The sequence below is a fragment of the Mastigoproctus giganteus genome, chromosome 3 (genome assembly GCF_048544385.1).
Source record: "Mastigoproctus giganteus isolate SK-2022 chromosome 3, ASM4854438v1, whole genome shotgun sequence".
NCBI lineage: Eukaryota > Metazoa > Arthropoda > Arachnida > Uropygi > Thelyphonidae > Mastigoproctus > Mastigoproctus giganteus.
In genome coordinates this window covers 42,578,590-42,595,872 of record NC_143577.1, presented here as the reverse complement: position 1 = coordinate 42,595,872, position 17,283 = coordinate 42,578,590, and the positions used below count along the sequence as shown (strand labels likewise).

Genomic DNA, 17,283 nt, shown 5'->3' with positions numbered 1-17,283 from the left:
ATGCATATATAAATGAATTTTTAGTAGCAAAAATGTTTTAAAGTGGTATTGATTTGCTTTTACTTGATGTATTAGTAGTATCTCAAATAGTATTACACATAATATTTGGTAACATATTCCTTATTTTACTGAATTTCACATCAGTTAATGTTAATTTTTCTTATGAAAAGTGAACATTAATTGATGTGAAATTCAGTAAAACAAGAAATGTGCTACCCTCCAACATGCATTGAAACATCCTGCCCCTGGTAAATAATGGTTAATTCCAGGGGTCATGACAGGAATCAGATGGCAGTACCAGATATAAAATTACTATCAATAATTAGTACTGTCATCCATTAGAGAATAAAGTAGGAGACACATAACAGAATTAACTAGTGGTAACCTGCTGTAACATTTTGTAAAGTAAATATTAACTGAAGTGTTATTAAATTACTAATAACATTTTACAATTACAGTAGAACCTGGATAAGAAGTTTTCCAAGGGACTGGAGATTTAGAACTTCTTACGCGGGAAAACTTCTTAGAAGGGAAAATGACCTAAGGGTATGAAATATTAACTACACAAATAAAAATGAAAAGATACACATACATAAGTTAAAGATGATTTTTAAGTACTATTTCAGAATTTATAAATATTTTACTCTGTCTATATGGGAAACATTTTTAAACTGAGGATTTCTAATTTCTTAACATTCTGTTCATTAAACTCATTACCAAGTTGGAAGAATGAGCTCCTTTGGAGTTTTAACACACCTTAAAAGGTCACAATTACAATAAGACAGAGCAACAGTCCACTAACTAATTCAGAACTGTTCACAACCATCAGAACTTAACTCTTAACATGATCGACATATCCAATTATGGATAATGATAAAAACAATTGCAATATATCACTTCCATTATACAAAGGGTACTAGGAAAGTTTTGCAATACAGCTTTGTTTATTTAATTTTTTCAAAGTAATTTCCTCTACATTCAATACACCTCTCCATCCTCCAAAACCAATCTTTAAACCAGTTCTGCCAAGTTTCACTAGGGAGTAAAGCACACTCGTTGTCCCAAGCCCGTAGAAGGTCCTCATCACTGGAAAACCGCCTCCCTTTTAGCTGCATTTTCACATGCGGGAACAGTGCAGAGTCGCAGGGAGCAAGGTCTGGACTGTAGGGGGGGTGCTCGAGAAGTTTCAGTCCTGTCGTGGTCAAATATTCGGTGCAGGCTTTGGCGCGGTGAGCTGGAGCATTTTCGTGATGGAGGTATCAGGTGTCCATTCTTGACTTTGGCTGCAGGTTCTTCATAGATCCAATGACTTTAGGTAGGCATTGTTCAGTATACCACTTAGCTGTGACTGTCTTCTGCGTGTCCAAAACGACACGTTCCACAATTCCACTCGATTTGAAAAATACAGCTATCATTTTCTTCTTTACAGATCGGGATTTTCTGACAATTACGGGTGTGTCGTCATCATCAAAGACCCAAACTTTGTTTTGAGCCTTGGTCGGCAGATCGTAATAGTACAGCCAAGTCTCGTCACCTGTCACGATGTTGTTCACATACCGAGATTGTCCCTTATCAAACTTTTTTAACATCTCCTGGCACCAAGTCACACGTCGTGTCATCTGCTCTTCAGTCAGTTGATGCGGCACCCAGAGAGAACAAAGTTTCTTCACGTGCAAATGATCTTGCAGAATCGAACGAATTGCTGGTGCATTTAGGCCCAAAGTATCCTCTATCTGTTGGTAGGTCACTCGCCTGTTTTCGTCAAGCATTTTCCTCACAGCAGTAACGTTTTCCTCCGTAAGTGACGTTCGTGGCCTTCCCGGCCTCTCAGAATCTTCCAGAGTGAAATTTCCCCTTCGGAATTCTCTATACCACCTGAATATCGTTGTACGATGTGGACAGTCATCATCTAGTGCAAGAGTCATTTCTTCTAAGCACTGGTCTATGGTTAAACCACGCACAAAATTATACCGCAAAACTGTCCTTATCTCATTTCGTGACCACGATGCCATTGCAAGCACTTTACACTCTCACTACTAATGAATAACTGAGCCCATCGACTTGGCGCGGCAGCTACTATGCACGTATGAACATGTCTCAACATGCAGCAACAAGCAGCTTCCTGTGATTCATTGTTGCGTCATATTGCAAAACTTTCCTAGTACCCTTTGTATAAAAATGTTTATATAGTACTAAAAAGATTGAAGCACTGAAAGCCTCTGACTACAGAAAATTCACTAATCGAACAAGTTAGTGCCAATCGTCATTTTAGTTCGTAGGAAATCACCGAAGTAGGTGAAATGGCATTGTTTCTGTTATATCTCATATTGTGAATGCCTTCACAACTACCCCACCACCCAGGGTTGGTTGGTATCTGCCAAGAATAAGTAACATTAGTCTTCTCCATTGGCGAAGCATTGCTTATTGGAGGTAGTGCAGTATCAAGGCAACTCGTTGTGATGGCACTGACAATATGAGATACACATATATCAATAACGATACCATTTCACCTACTTCAGTGGTTGACTATGAACTAAATGATGCTTGGCACTAACTTTTGATTACCAAATGTTTATATTGTTTAATATTTTTAATATTAAAAATAAATAATTTCTATATTTAAAAAACGTATTAAGCGGGAAATGTCATTATAATAATACGCTGTATTCTTTATCACAAACCTTTTTATGTGGGAAAACGTTTTTCCCCGCAAACTTCTTAAGTGGGAAAATAATACGTTACAATTATATATAGAGGCAAAATTGGGATTTAAGAAACTAAATCAGCACAGGAAAAATCTTATGCGAGAATTTCTTATCCGGATTCTACTGTAACTTAATTTCCAAAAATGACTTAATCAACAAAAATAAGTTTACATTTCCATTCCTTTTTTTTTTTCTCTATCCCACAGTTGCCTATTGGTAATTATATTAACTAATTTTTGAAGTTGGGAAAAGGCTTATAATCACCCTGTATAAAGATTTAAACGTCCAAACAGTTTTACATAGAAGTTGCAGTTTTAAGTAGGAAATTATATATCCTGTGTCCTATATAAAGCAACAGGAAGAGTTCAAATCACCTCGTGGGCATATTCTTGTTTAGACACAGTATGTGTTCAAAACCATGTGAACTGATGAACTATAACCAACATAGTCAATGTACTAAAAACAACTAATCAACTAACCACTGTATATATTGCTAAATATTGATAAAATCAATTCCAATCAGACTGGTAATCAACATATTATTTATGAAAGCTGAAGTTAAGATGACTGGATTGTATGGCCATCGTGAATCAACATATAATGTTTAATTGTAGCCATTATATGTAAATAACTTTTTTCTTATGTAAGTTAATTCTTATGTAGATGTATGTTTCTTTGCTTCCTAGGGTGGAATTTATTCAACTTGCATTAGAATATAAACCAGTTAACTTAGGCCAAGGATTTCCTGACTTTGCAGCTCCAGAACATATCTCTCAGGCCCTATGTGATGCTGCAACTAGTTCCAATGTACTGTTGAATCAATATACTAGAGGCTTTGTGAGTATGATGTATTTGATACTATGAGACTTGAAAGACAAAATGCAGATAGATAGTAGTTGGTGAGAGAGATATTGCAGTGTTAAAAGTAGGGTTTTAATTTGGAATGTAGGAAATATTAAATTGTGTTAGCAGCTCTGTATATTTCAAAACAAACAGTATTCTTTCATTGATAGCTAAAATAGAATATATTATTTTAAATATTCTGTTTTAACCACCAATTCTGCCTACTCATGAACACACACCTTTTTCTTTGGTCTTCAGTAATAATGTGGATAAATTGGACTTGTGTTCACAAGTCAGCAGAATATAAATAATTTTATTGAAAAGGAAATCATAAGTAGATGCAGACGACAAGACAAAACTTCTGTGAGTAGCTACAAAGGACTTGTCAAGATAGTAAACAGTAATCAAATGCAAGATTTAACCTGTATATATAGTAATTCCAGGAGTGTTATAAACAAAACAAGCAAATTTGAAATTGTGATTAGGTGCAACTAATGCTGATATTGTAGGCTAACTTAGACATGGTGCCATCCAGAGATAAAGAATTTGATTACAGTGTGTACCGGAGATATAGGAAGGAATGAAGGAAAAGTGAAGTTCTTGTCAAAAGTGACTGACCGTGATAAGATCATTCCCAGAATCTGATCAGTCCACATGTACATTGAGTCTGTGTGGTGTAAGATGACTATTGGTAAAGTATAGATGACAGTGAAGATGTATTACAAGCAACACAAATGCAAAGAGTATGACAGTAATCTCTTTAGGTAACTTGAATAGTCAATCAAGTGAAATTGACTTGTTATCCCTCCCAAAATTTATTGTTGCTATGACTGATAGTACTACACAAAATGTACACTTTGTTACTGGTGCTTAAATGATGTTACCACCATAATTGGTCCATTCTTCTTTGAGAACAATGGTTCTTTAAAAAGAATGGGGTGGGAAGTTAGGGAGAAATGTTTGAACACAACTGTTTTTATGTAGGGTGGAGCATTAGTGCAACATTGTGCGACCAGTGAAACAGTTGCCTTTGGGCTATATTTGATGATGAACACATCATCTCTCAGTATTTTGCCATAGCTTGGCTGCCCTACTCTTCAGACATTTAACATTGTGATATCTGGTTATAGAGATATCTCATGGATGGGGATTATCAAATATCCATACCTTGTAATGCAGACTTCATGGAAAACATCACAAGATACGTTGCCAACATTCACTTTGACATGCTTCAGGCTCCATTGACTGTGCTCCAGAATGCTTGCAGTACTGTTGGCTATCACATTGAGTTTTGTTGTCACTCCTGATAAATTGTGCTGTGTGTCAGCTGTATATCTATATGCATTGTCAAATGCACCCTGATTGGAAATAATTTTCTTTTACAAATTTCATTGCTGGATAACTCATGTTTTGTTAGGTGGCCACAGTATTACACTTTAATTATATCTACCCTATATTATATAATATAAACTAATTTCCAAGTAAAAACCAAGCAGGCATATACCATTGAAGCTGCAAAAGAAGTATTAGGTGACCGTTAAAATATAAGCTGAAGTAAATAGTGTAATGTCCACTAACTAAATAAATATGTAAAGTAATATAAAATATATAAATAGTGATGGCCATATAATTTGCATTACTCCTTAATATTTCCTTAATAACTCCCTCTGTAGATAAAGTTGTCATCTCAAGACATTGTTATATTCATCCTGTAAAACTAGTTTGATATTACATCATTATTCTCTAATGTTAGTGGTGCTGCATCATCTTGTTTATAAAAGCATCTGCTAACTGCTATCTTCACTTCTCATTCATCAGCAGTATGGGACACTCAGTTAACTCCAAGGAAGAAAATTGTAATTATTGCTCTTGATTTGAAGGGTTTTTCTAATTGACATGTTGCTACAAAAGTAGGTTTTTACCAGTCTACTGTGCCCAGGTTACTTAAAAAGAGACTTAAAAAGAGACTGGAGGTGTTAAAAGAAAATTTGCAACCAGACTGAAACAGAAAAGTATTGCTGCATAGGATAGTGTGTTGAAGTGTCTATTCCTCTGTGATCGTCATGCAAGTTTCACAGAGCTAAAACCCATGTGGAAGTAACATACTGGGATAAACAATTTTTGGATAGAACTTGCAAGTGATAGAACTGTCCAGTGAAGACTTTTAATGAGTTATCTGAAAGCATAACTCATAAGAAGCCCTTATTGACAAAATGCATGATGAAAAAAATGACTAACTAGGACCGAAGAATATACTAATTGGACAATGAGAATCTAATATTCTCTGATGAATCCAAATTTAACCTCCATGTATTGGATGTTATATGCTACATTTGGAATAGAGCTAACAAAACTTATCACCCTGCTTCTATTCAATCAGTAGTAAAATTTCCATTGGGGCCAAATGGTTTCGGTATGCATAATGAGCAAAAGAGTGGGCAGAAAACATTTTCTAAATGGTTTTGTAATTAAAGCTTGTGACTGCTACACAAAAAAATTTAAAGGCAACTCTGTTGTCTATCATCAGAGACCTCTTGTAAGGAACAGAAAATTGTATTTTACAATACTGCACCTTGCTACACTTCATGTAAGTTTAGTACACCATTTCATAATTATTTAATATAATTTGTTTCAAACACTGACTGTTTTATTTTTTTAGGTAAAGTTCATGCAAGGCTGCAATATCCACTCCTTATCACGGCCAGGAAATAGTCCCGATTTGAACTCAATTGAAAACTGCTGGAGCGCTATGGGACAGAAAATTGCTGCTAAGAAGCCATCAAAGCAAGATAACATTGCAGGAAACTATTATTCATGTCTGGTGTCATGAACTAAGCACAGTTATATCAAGAATCTGATACACTCTATGCCAGACAGGTGCAAGGTGGTAATTCAAGTGAGGGGTAATTCAAGTGAGCTTGTGAGGGGCCAACAAAATACTAATATCTGTTGTAGAAGACTTAATGGTATCACAATTATATTTACTTGCCGCTGGTATATTTTTTTCCATCTTATTATATAATGATAATTTTAAACATTGTTCACAATGAAAGGCATTTATATGGCCTGCAGTGTATTTCTGTGATTATTTGTAAATTAATTTAATTTAAATTTATTTTTTATTTTCAATAAATGCATAATCATCTTACTTCAGTCTTTAACAAATTTGAGGCTATAGGGACAATTATTTCAATTGTAATGCTCATTTTGGGAGAAAATTTATAGCAATACAATTTATGTGGCATCACTGTATATCTGAAAGGGTGATATATTCAGGAATTATAATTATATATATTATACACTACACTGCATTGTAATTATAAGGAATATTTTGTAAAGCATTTTCAAAAGTGCACAGAGACCTTGTCTCTTCTAGTTTGAACTTTTGGAGTTGGTAAAATCTACAAAATAAAATACAGTATAAAAGAGGGATAAAGCAAGAATATATAGCAATAATTTATCTTCTGGGATCTCATCTCATCAAAAACCAAGTCTCTTTGAATGAAAAAAATTTAACAGACATATTATTTCAAAAATTCCTAAAACTTGCCATTGTTCTGGACTCAGAAGTGTGACCTTGTGCTATGAAAATCTCACTTGCATAATACAATACTACTTACTAAGTTAAGAAACAAAGAATGAAAGCTATGGAGAATTCTTAGATCTGCAGATTGTCCTCTTTTGTAAGTCCCAGTTAGAGTAAAGCAACTCCAAGGACTATTATGAAAAAAAAAAAAAAAAAAATCAATTAAAAATTGATTAATTTTTTCCCCATAGTATTTTTAATTTAAGTTAGTTAAAAATAAAATTAACATGTAATAGAAGAATCCTTAAATTGGGAGGAGGGAACCAATAATAATGAAAATTAAAATAAAATAAATGAAAAATCTTGTAATAAAGAGAAATTGAATCTGGATATCTCTTATGTAACAAAATATGATGCTGCTTATGTGATGCTGTTTGTTTTAGCACTTTTAACTGTCTGACTGAGCCTTGTACACCTGCCAGATTTTACCTAACAAAGACGATATATCAGGAATTTTTAATTTTTTTAAAATTACAAACCTTTGTATATGTTTTAAATGTTTTTTTAATACACATTGTGTATATTTCTGTTTCCTTACCTGATTCTATTTTTATCTAAATTTACTTGTTTTTTAGCTATTTGTACGTATTGATATAGTACCGTATTTATAAATAACTTTTGTTTTAGCATATTTAAATATTGGACTTGGCTTGTCATGGCCTTAGTCATTCGTGTGCCATAAAAACCAAAATCACTTGTTCACTCACTCACCCTAAGCTTCAGAGTGAATTAAAAGGTTGCCATTTTCCATCAGATACTGAGTAAATAAATGCCACTCTGAGTATCTTAAACAAACCTCTGAAGTATTTAGAAAATGGTTGATAAGATGGAACAAGTATATTGAATTAGATGGGAGTTATGTCAAAAAAGGAATAACCATCAGAAGTTCAATTAAACATATTTTTAATTTAATTTGACTTGGTCTTTTTTGATCAACCTTTTGTGTTTGTTGCTGCATATCATTCAGTTTCCAGTGGAAGCATGTCAGGTGGGGAACCATTATTTTAAGCAATTGCATTAGGAAGTGCTCTTCTGAAGTGCTATAAATAAACCCCTATGGAAACTTTTACTGACTGTCAAAATGATTGAAATGGAGAAAGTTGTGCATGGCAAAAGAATATGGTGACACATGGAAAAATGAAATGAGGTAAGAATCTGAGTTGTATTTCTTGAAATGGTGTGAAAATGGCATAGTATTTTGATATCTATGTAGCTTGTAAACTTTATCTTAATGTTTCTGAGTTGTGCTTTTTTTAATTTTATTTAATTAGGGTCACCCACGGTTGATCAATGCATTATCCAAGTTATATTCCAAATTAACTGGCCGAGCCATAAACCCTCAGAAAGAAATTTTAGTTACTGTAGGAGCATATGAAGCCCTTTATTGTACTATTTTTGGTCTTGTAAATCCTGGAGATGAAGTAAGTACAACATTTTGTGTTTAACATTAGTTTGATAATCATATGATTTAAAAGCTTTTAAACATAATTTTTATTCACTAAATGCAGCAGTTTCCATGGATTTAAAAAAATTTTTAAACTTAATTTCAAAATATAAGGTTGATTTGTATATTCCATGAACACAATTTAAAACATATCATTGTAGAATCTTATTACTTTTGATGTGTATATTCATGAAGCATTTGTGTTATAGAGATTCACTGCTGGCATAATTTTATTTATCAAACCATTTCAAGTGCTTATAAAAAAACATACCTTGCTGATTATTTAAAGTGATTATACACCCATAGGAAATATAATTCTCATTGTAAAATATCTTTGTTATGTTCTGTTTTGTGAAAGTTGAAAATGGTTTTTCAATTTTCTATATTTGTTGTTTCAATTTGTCAATTGTATGATTAGTTTTGAGAACCTTGTTATTGAGAGATTCTCATAGAGATAATAAATTGGGCAGTAGAGGTGGCCAAAGGAAACCTCCACCATGAACACCAGGAAATGTGTTTAGCAGTACTTTGTTTCTAGGTTGCTTCTTCAAATGTGCACAATATGTGCTCTGTAAGGCACTGTGGAACTAGGTTTTCATTGGTATCAGCTCTAATTTGTGAGAAAAGGAATAACTCATTCTGAAAAAATACAGTGGGGTAGACTTCAGACATGACTACCTTCAATGAACACAGATCCAAATATCTCACTACACTAGAAAGGGCACATCACATCATAACTCAGTGCTTTTCAAACTTTTTTGGATGCTGACACACCATGAATGTGTTAAAGCAAAAATAATTTGGCATCCTTTCTGTTCCTTATTTTTAACTTGATGGTAAATGCACTGGTATGTGGCTTCCTTTGTTTTGGGCCAATAACCTGTGAGAGTGTGAGTAGTGAATTGTATTGTATTGTATTGTGCAGTGAGTATGATCTGAAAATTTGCACTAGTTAGCTGAGATTCCGGAAGTAAATATTAAAAGCATGGAATTTAGTATTATTATTCATCATGTTATCATTGATTTTTATTTTTTCGTAATGGTAGTTCCATTATGAAATAATTTAACATTGAACACGAAAACAATTTAACATTGAAATTTTGATTACTTTAGTTTACATTTGGAGGTATCCCTTATTTGTGTTAAGGTAGTACCATTGAAAATCTAAGCTTCCTTTAATGTCTTAAAATTAATATTTCGTTGCATCAGCTATATTGTAGAGCTATTTTGAATAGCATTAACTTTTGCAAAAAAAGTTACTCTGCACATAATCATTTTTTATTTCTCACTTTTAATATTTTTTAACCTTTTTACATAGGTGATAATTATTGAACCATTCTTCGATTGCTATGAACCAATGACAAGAATGGCTGGAGGTGTGCCTGTCTTTGTTCCACTTAAGCCAGTAAGTTTTAAAATATTAATATTAAAGTTTTTAACTGTATCAGATACTTCTTAGCAGTTACTTATTATGGAATCGGAAAGAGATGCATGAAGTTAGTCCCTTACAACAAAGTTTTGTATTTTTGTTATGTGGAATGATGGGTGAAACTAACTTAATTCTAAACTTCCTTAATACAAGGCTTATCAAGAAATATTGAAACGGAATCCATGAAAACTGAGATTTCTTACTAAAACACTTTTAACACATACATGCTTATTCAACTATTTTTCTGAGCTCAATTTCAGAATTGCCAAAAGATTCACCATCATATTTTGTTTAGTTGTTTTCACATCTTCAAAACTTTTTCCTTTCGTGTAATTATGAATTTTGTTTTCCCTACTTTGCTGTCATAATTATTTCACTGCCATCTATTTAAACTCCATGTAAACAATGTGAAAAACTGGAGTAATGTTTACATAAAATATTTAACAGAAGCAGGTTGTTTTTCTTCATTTTAGAAGTCACAGCATATCTTATACTCTGCGCTAGAAGTGAAGTATTTAGATATAGCATGAACAACTCATAACAGCCTTTCTGACGAAGAAACTGAAAAATTGTTGGAACTTTCTAATTCAGAATTTGGAATTAAGGACATTTTTGGTGTTAACATTGAACTAAATGAAAACTACTAATATAAAGGAATACTTGTCTAAAGAATGGATAGATAGAATTTTTCAGGAATGTATTTAGTAGGAAGAGATTTCTGTATATATTTTGAATGTTGCATCTCTGCCCACCAACAAAATAGAAAACAAAAGAAATTCCAAACAGGGAATCTAAAGTAAAAAATATTTTTGGTGATCTGAATGAGAAATTTTGTAAACATTTTTCTTCAGGAACAATTATTGCATTAGACAAGAAAAGTACTATTGATTTTAAGGGTAGAATTTCAATCAAATGTTATAACTTTCGAAAGACAACTAAGTGAACCTTCATGTATTTATTTTAGCTGACTAGAAATAGGTTATGTGTCAGATATTCTACCATATTTTGGAAAGCTTACCATTGATTTGAGTCTTGACTCACCTCAAGCATCATGGTTCATTTCATCCAAAAACTACTTCACAATATTAAAGGTACTGTTTTTGCTTAGATGGTGGAGAAAGTTGTTTTTCTGAGTTTTAGAGGTCTTAGTTGCAAATAGTTTCATATTAATGAGGGTGGAAGATTCATTTCAAAAGAACCTTTTCAAAATTCCAGTTTTGAAAAGAGTAGCTGGCAGGAAATGTCCATTATTTCTAGTAAAAGGTTATCAAGTTCAGTTGGAAGATACCTTGTATGTCTATCCTCATTTTGTGATGAGAGATGAGAATCCAAATACCATGCAGTATGTAGTGGCAGAAGTGTTTAGAAGTGGAGACAAAAAAACAGTTTTGTATTGTGAATTATGCTCCAGGAAAATAGGATTGCCAGATTTTGAAAGTTTCAAGAAATAAATGGCATTTAAAATGGTCTGTGGAGTTTATAAATATTTTATCACACAGCTTTATATATTAGCTCTGTGCAAACTCAAAATTAAATAATTTTTGAATATATTTTGAGTAGTCATTCTTTTTGGATTTTAGAACTTGATTACACGAAACAGTGAAAATAATTTGGGACTGCAAAGAGTTAAGGAACAGAAAAAAGTTATAGAGTTGTCTCACTTTGGGCCACTGTGGATAATTTTTAATTCTTTTCTAGCTAAAAACTGCTATTTTGTTTCTTTTTCTCTGGCAGAAGTTGTAAAATGAATTTGTCCATGACAGGCCTTGTTCCCAAATCTCTTTTTAAAATGTCCTGATATGTTCCCTACATGAAATGTATTCTTCAACCATTCCATAATATGGGAACCAAAATAGTTTATTTTCTACCACTAGTTTTAGTGAATATCAATCAGTTTTTGCTCATTTTTCCCAATTTTTTTTATTTTACTTTATTGCTTTTTTTTTTTTTTTTTTTTTCATTTATGGGGAATTTTAAGGATTTTAAAATCCTTAAAACTGGGGACTATCTTGAAAATAATTAAAAAGTTATGTAATGCCATTTATAAATGCTCTTAACACCTTGAAAACCTCAAGATAAACTACACTAGACAGAGCCTTCCAGAGTTGAGTTAGTGATGCAGCGCTTTTCAGAGGGCAGCATGGCCTTTGAAACATCCAAAGAACATGCAGCAAAGAATTCAACCAAGCCTAGAACTGCCCTGTTTCAACCCTTACCATGCACAGTGAATTGAAGAAATTGGATATTGGCACTCGCCTGCCTATTCAAAAGCCACTTGTTTCAGAGAAAACAGAAAAATCGGCTTGCAGTGGTGCCAAGGATGTCATGATTAGACAGTCGAACAATAAAAGAAAGTCATGTGGTCAGATGAATCATGATTCACTTTGTATCATGATTCATCTGACCGCACTGATGGTAGGCAGAGAGTGTGGTGAGAATTTTATGAAACAATGGACCCTGTTTGCCCTATTAAAGCAACCCAAGCATCTGAAGATGGTATCATAGTATGGGGAATTTTTTGTTGGCATTGACTAGGCCAGAAGTTGCCAAACTGGGCGGCGCAGCAAACTCACAGGGGTGCCGCGGGATATTTTGAATTTTCAAGGGAAACAGTGATACTTGACATCTGGACACCGCGCAAACTACTAGCATGAGATAGTTCACAGTTTCAACATTTCTTATTAAGTTGTTTGGACCTAGTTGCTTAATAAACGGAATTGTTAGGTATTTCTTTTGACCTAGGGGTACCATGAAAAAATTACTGAGACATTAAGGACAGGCGCCATGAAAAAATTACTGAGATAATAAGGGCACTATGAACTGAGAAAGTTTGAGAACCTCTAGACTAGCCCATTGATACCAGTGGAAGGTCAAATGTCATCCAAGGAGTGCCAGATCTGCTGCACCCTGCAATGTTACTAAAGAATTAACATTGCACCCCGCAATGTTAATTTTTTTTAAGTGAAAAACCAGATTTTTTTCTGATTTTTCACTTAAAAAAGTGAAAGCTTTTCTGAATCCCCACTTGAGGCTGACTAATTCAGGAGTACAATGAAGATTCCTAAAGCATTCTTTCCCCCTCATGGATAGAATTTGCGGTAAAGTTACTAAGTTATTTCGGAGGCTTGCATAGTATTATCTAGTTCTGTGTTGTGATATGCATATGCGTGCATAAAATATAAGGTTATGATTCTACATGGTTCTATACAAGAATGTCATTAGATAATTAATTAATTTTTTTATTTTTATGAACAGAAAAAAACTGGAACCTCAGTGTCTAGTGGTGAATGGGTTCTTGATCCTGAAGAATTAGCTTCCAAGTTCAATAATAAAACTAAACTGATCATTGTGAACACTCCTCATAATCCTCTTGGAAAGGTAAGAAAGTTTCCTTTAAAATATTTTAATTAAGATTCAGCTACATCCTCATGATGATGTATTGTTTCATTGTTGCTCTGCTAATAAGAAGTTCAAGTAAAAATATGACATATGTCATATTTTTCTTCTGTTTTGCAGGTAGTATTGTGTAACAGCATACTTTTTTCAACAACTAATAAAATGTGAACTTGTGCTATTCACATCACATCTTGATGTGATGTGAATAGCACAAGTGAGAGGTCCTTTAGGCACTTCCTCTCTTTGCAACTTGACTTTCTCCAGTCCAATTTTCCTAACAGTGAGGTAATTTTCCTTGGTGATTTTAATGTTCACAACTCCAGCTGGCTTCCGTTTTCTAGTCACACCGACCCAGCAGGTCGAGATGCTGAGGCTTTTGCAATTACTAATGACCTACCACAGATTGTTCATTTACCTACAAGAATACCGGACAATCCTAATCATACAGCAAATATGCTTGATCTTTTTCTCACAAACAACCCTTCTAAGTACACGGTCGAAGTGAGAGGTCCTTTAGGCACTTCAGATCACAACTTGGTGAATTGTCTCTTCTCGAATGGAACCTATCTCATGGCTATTCCCAACCTCGTGTTGTTTGGCATTACAAGAATGCAAAATGGGATGACCTGCGAGGCTTCTTTTCTTCTTTTCCTTGTTCGGATTACTGTTTCAAAACTTCTAATGTCAACGTTTGCTCAGATCGTGTCAGTGAAATTATTCTTGGAGGAATGGAATCCTTTATCCCACACTCCACTTTAAAATCTCGTCCTTTATCTAAACCTTGGTTTTCCAATAAATGTGCTAAGGCTGTTCAAGAGAAGAATGTTGCATATCGTAAATGGCTTGTTTGTAATTCTTCAGTTTCATTTTCTGCCTACACCAAAGCTCATAACAATTGTAAAGCAGTTATTAACCAGTCCAAACTAGAGTTTGAACAGGCTTAGAGTAGAAAACTTGCCTTCTTGCCCTAATGGTAGCCAAGCATTCTGGTCTCTTGCCAAAGCTATTGCCGCAACTTTTGCCCATCTCTGCTCCCACCTCTGTCCAAACCAGATGGTTCTGTTGTCACTTCAGCCGAGGATAAAGCTGACCTGCTAGCATCCCATTTTTCTTCCAACTCACATATTAATGATCTTGGTAAAACACCTCCCACCATTCCCAACACGCTCCATTCAATTCCTCCTGTGGTCTTCCGTCAAAAGGATATCAGAAGGATTTTGATGAATCTTGATGCTAAGAAAGCTCCAGGCCTTGATGGTATTTCTCCACTTGTTCTCAAAACCTGTGCTCCTGAACTTACTCCTATTCTTTGCCGCCTTTTTTTCACTTTCTTATTCCAAAGGTGTTTTTCCTTCTGCTTGGAAATTTGCTCATATCCAGCCAGTTCCTAAAAAGGGTGACAAATCCCTCCCATCCAATTATCGTCCCATTGCAATTACTTCTACTCTTTCTAAAGTAATGGAGAAATCAATTAACCGCCAACTCTTAAACTACCTAGAAACCTTCCGTCTATTCAACGATCGCTAGTATGGATTCCGTCAGTGTCGATCCACTGGTGATATTCTGGCTTATGTTACCCATTTATGAACTAATTCAATGGAAAGGTTTGGTGAAACACAAGTAGTTTCTCTTGACATCTCAAAGGCTTTCGATCGTGTTTTGGCATAAAGGTCTTTTAAACTAGCTTCTAACTGTGTTTTGTAATTGGTTATCCAGTTTTCTCTCTGATCCCTCACTGAGAGTGATGGTAGATGGCTCTCTGTCTTCTAACTTCTTCACTAATGGTGTCTGCCCCAATGTTCAGTTCTTTCCCCCAATCTTTTCCTCTTGTATATTAATGACCTTCTTCCATTGACTGGAAATCCTATCCATAGTTTTTCCGATGATAGCACATTGCATTCCACTTTCCATTTTGAGAAACCTTGCCCTGCTCAATCAGCTTCAACTTCTCGAAAATCTGCAACCAATTCCTTAAATGCCGACCTTCAGGTAATTCTCCAGTGGCGCAAAGACAACTTAGTTGATTTCAACCCTTCTAAAACTCAGTCTTGTCTTATATCTTGCAAAAAGGATTCTTCTGCTCCTATGCTTATCTTTGGTGGCACTCTGATTTCTAAGCAAAATGATATATCTCCTTTGAGGATTACTCTGACTTCTAGTCTCTCTTGGCACAAGCACATTACAAATATTGCTTCCTCTGCATCTAAAAAAACTTGGTTTTCTCTTTTGTTCTCGGCGTTACTTTTCTTCCAAAAGATTCTCACTCTGTATAAATCGTAAATCTACCCTACCGTGGAATATTGTTCCCACATCTGGGGTGGTGCCCCCAAAACTTCTCTCAGGCTTCTTGATTCCATTCTGAAGAGGGCAGTTAGGTTAATTAATGATTCATCTCTAACAGAGTCTCTCCACTCGCTGTCTCATAGACATACTGTTTCTGCTGCATGCCTCTTCTACAGATACTTCTGTGGGCACTGTACTTCTGAATTGGCTTCTATAATTCCCGCTCTCTCTTTCAGAACAGTCCAAACACGTGCTGCCACCAGCCAACATCCATTTACTATCCAACTTCAAACTCACAGAACCAACTTTTCCTCTTCCTCATTTATTCATTCATCTGCTGTTTTCTAGAACAACCTTCCTTCATACGTATTTCCTGAAAATTACAGTCTACAGAAGTTCAAGTCCAATGTCAACAGATATCTTCTTTTTCGTCTTCTCAACCCAAGCGCAGTACTAAGTACTATAGTTTCTAATATCTCTCGTGTTTGGGGTTTACATAAAAAAAATCTTGTTTGTTAGGCAGCTGATATTCCATTATACTGCAGTGTCACATTAAACTTCATGGTTCTTCTTTTTCTGTAATCTTGATAATTAGACAGACAGACCCAAAGATTTTAATGTAGTAATACAGATTTAATTCTTTATGTAACTAATTAGAAAACAATATTTTATCTTGTAATAAAAAGATTAATGAGATTAAAGATTAATAAAGAAAAAAGAAAAAATTGAATATTTTTATCTTGTAGTAAAAAGATTACTACGCCATTTCTATGTAGAAGTTAAACATTAATTAATATAATATAGTATTATTGTGTATTTACATTTCTTTCAATTTTGCGCAAACCATTGATGCTATTCAGACTCATCATACCCAAATAGGGAAGTCATTGTTCATATGGTCAGATATATCATGGGAAAGAACTGTTATGTCTAAGCATAGTATAGTATATTATGTAGAGTGCTTGGGTTGTTTCTACTCATATCAGGGGTCAGCCCAATGTGTCTTACCTCTTAGAACCAACAATCGTAAGAATTTTGAAATTAAAATCCATACCACATTTTTTTTTAGTGGCACAAGTGAACTAGCTGGTCATTTTGTGGAGCCTCTGAGCTTGCATAGCATGCTGTATCCCTTCACAACATTTTAAAATTTTATCAGATTTCAATATTGGATTACCAGCTAAACTATTGTAAACTTTAACTAATTTCTGAAACATTACATATAAATGTATATGAAAGTTCCATTAACATACATTGCCTGTTTGTTATGTGGAATTGTTGTTTGTTTTGTGGAACTTTTATAAATGTGGAACTACATGATTCTGTCCAAGAAGTAATACCCCCTTTGTAAAAGTAGACTTGTCCTGGGATGGATAAGTATCCTCCTCAAGATTTCACTGTCTTTTGTATCCTTATCCCTAATATATTATTTATTTTTGAAAACTTTTAATGTAACTTCAGGGAAGGTTTTATCGTTTATTTAATTTATGGTTTTTGTTTGCTACATAAAAAATAAGAGCAACAAGCTCTTATTTTTTATCAACAGTATTATTGACACACTGGGTTTTTCTAGAGATCTCACAGTCTGTCTGTGAGA

The 17,283-nt window shown here is 34.2% G+C and overlaps 1 protein-coding gene across 6 annotated transcripts in view; it reads left to right on the top strand.

Annotated features, from left to right (window-relative positions):
* The window catches only part of Kyat (Kynurenine aminotransferase), a 141,310-nt gene that overhangs the window by 16,544 nt on the left and 107,483 nt on the right, over positions 1 to 17,283 (top strand). For all 6 annotated transcript variants that reach the window (XM_090370506.1, XM_090370508.1, XM_090370503.1 and 3 more), the window contains 4 exons: positions 3,392 to 3,542; positions 8,406 to 8,555; positions 9,897 to 9,983; positions 13,263 to 13,385. In XM_090370506.1, the coding sequence (XP_090226632.1) occupies positions 3,392 to 3,542; positions 8,406 to 8,555; positions 9,897 to 9,983; positions 13,263 to 13,385 (511 nt within the window). The remainder of the gene's footprint in view (positions 1 to 3,391; positions 3,543 to 8,405; positions 8,556 to 9,896; positions 9,984 to 13,262; positions 13,386 to 17,283) is intronic.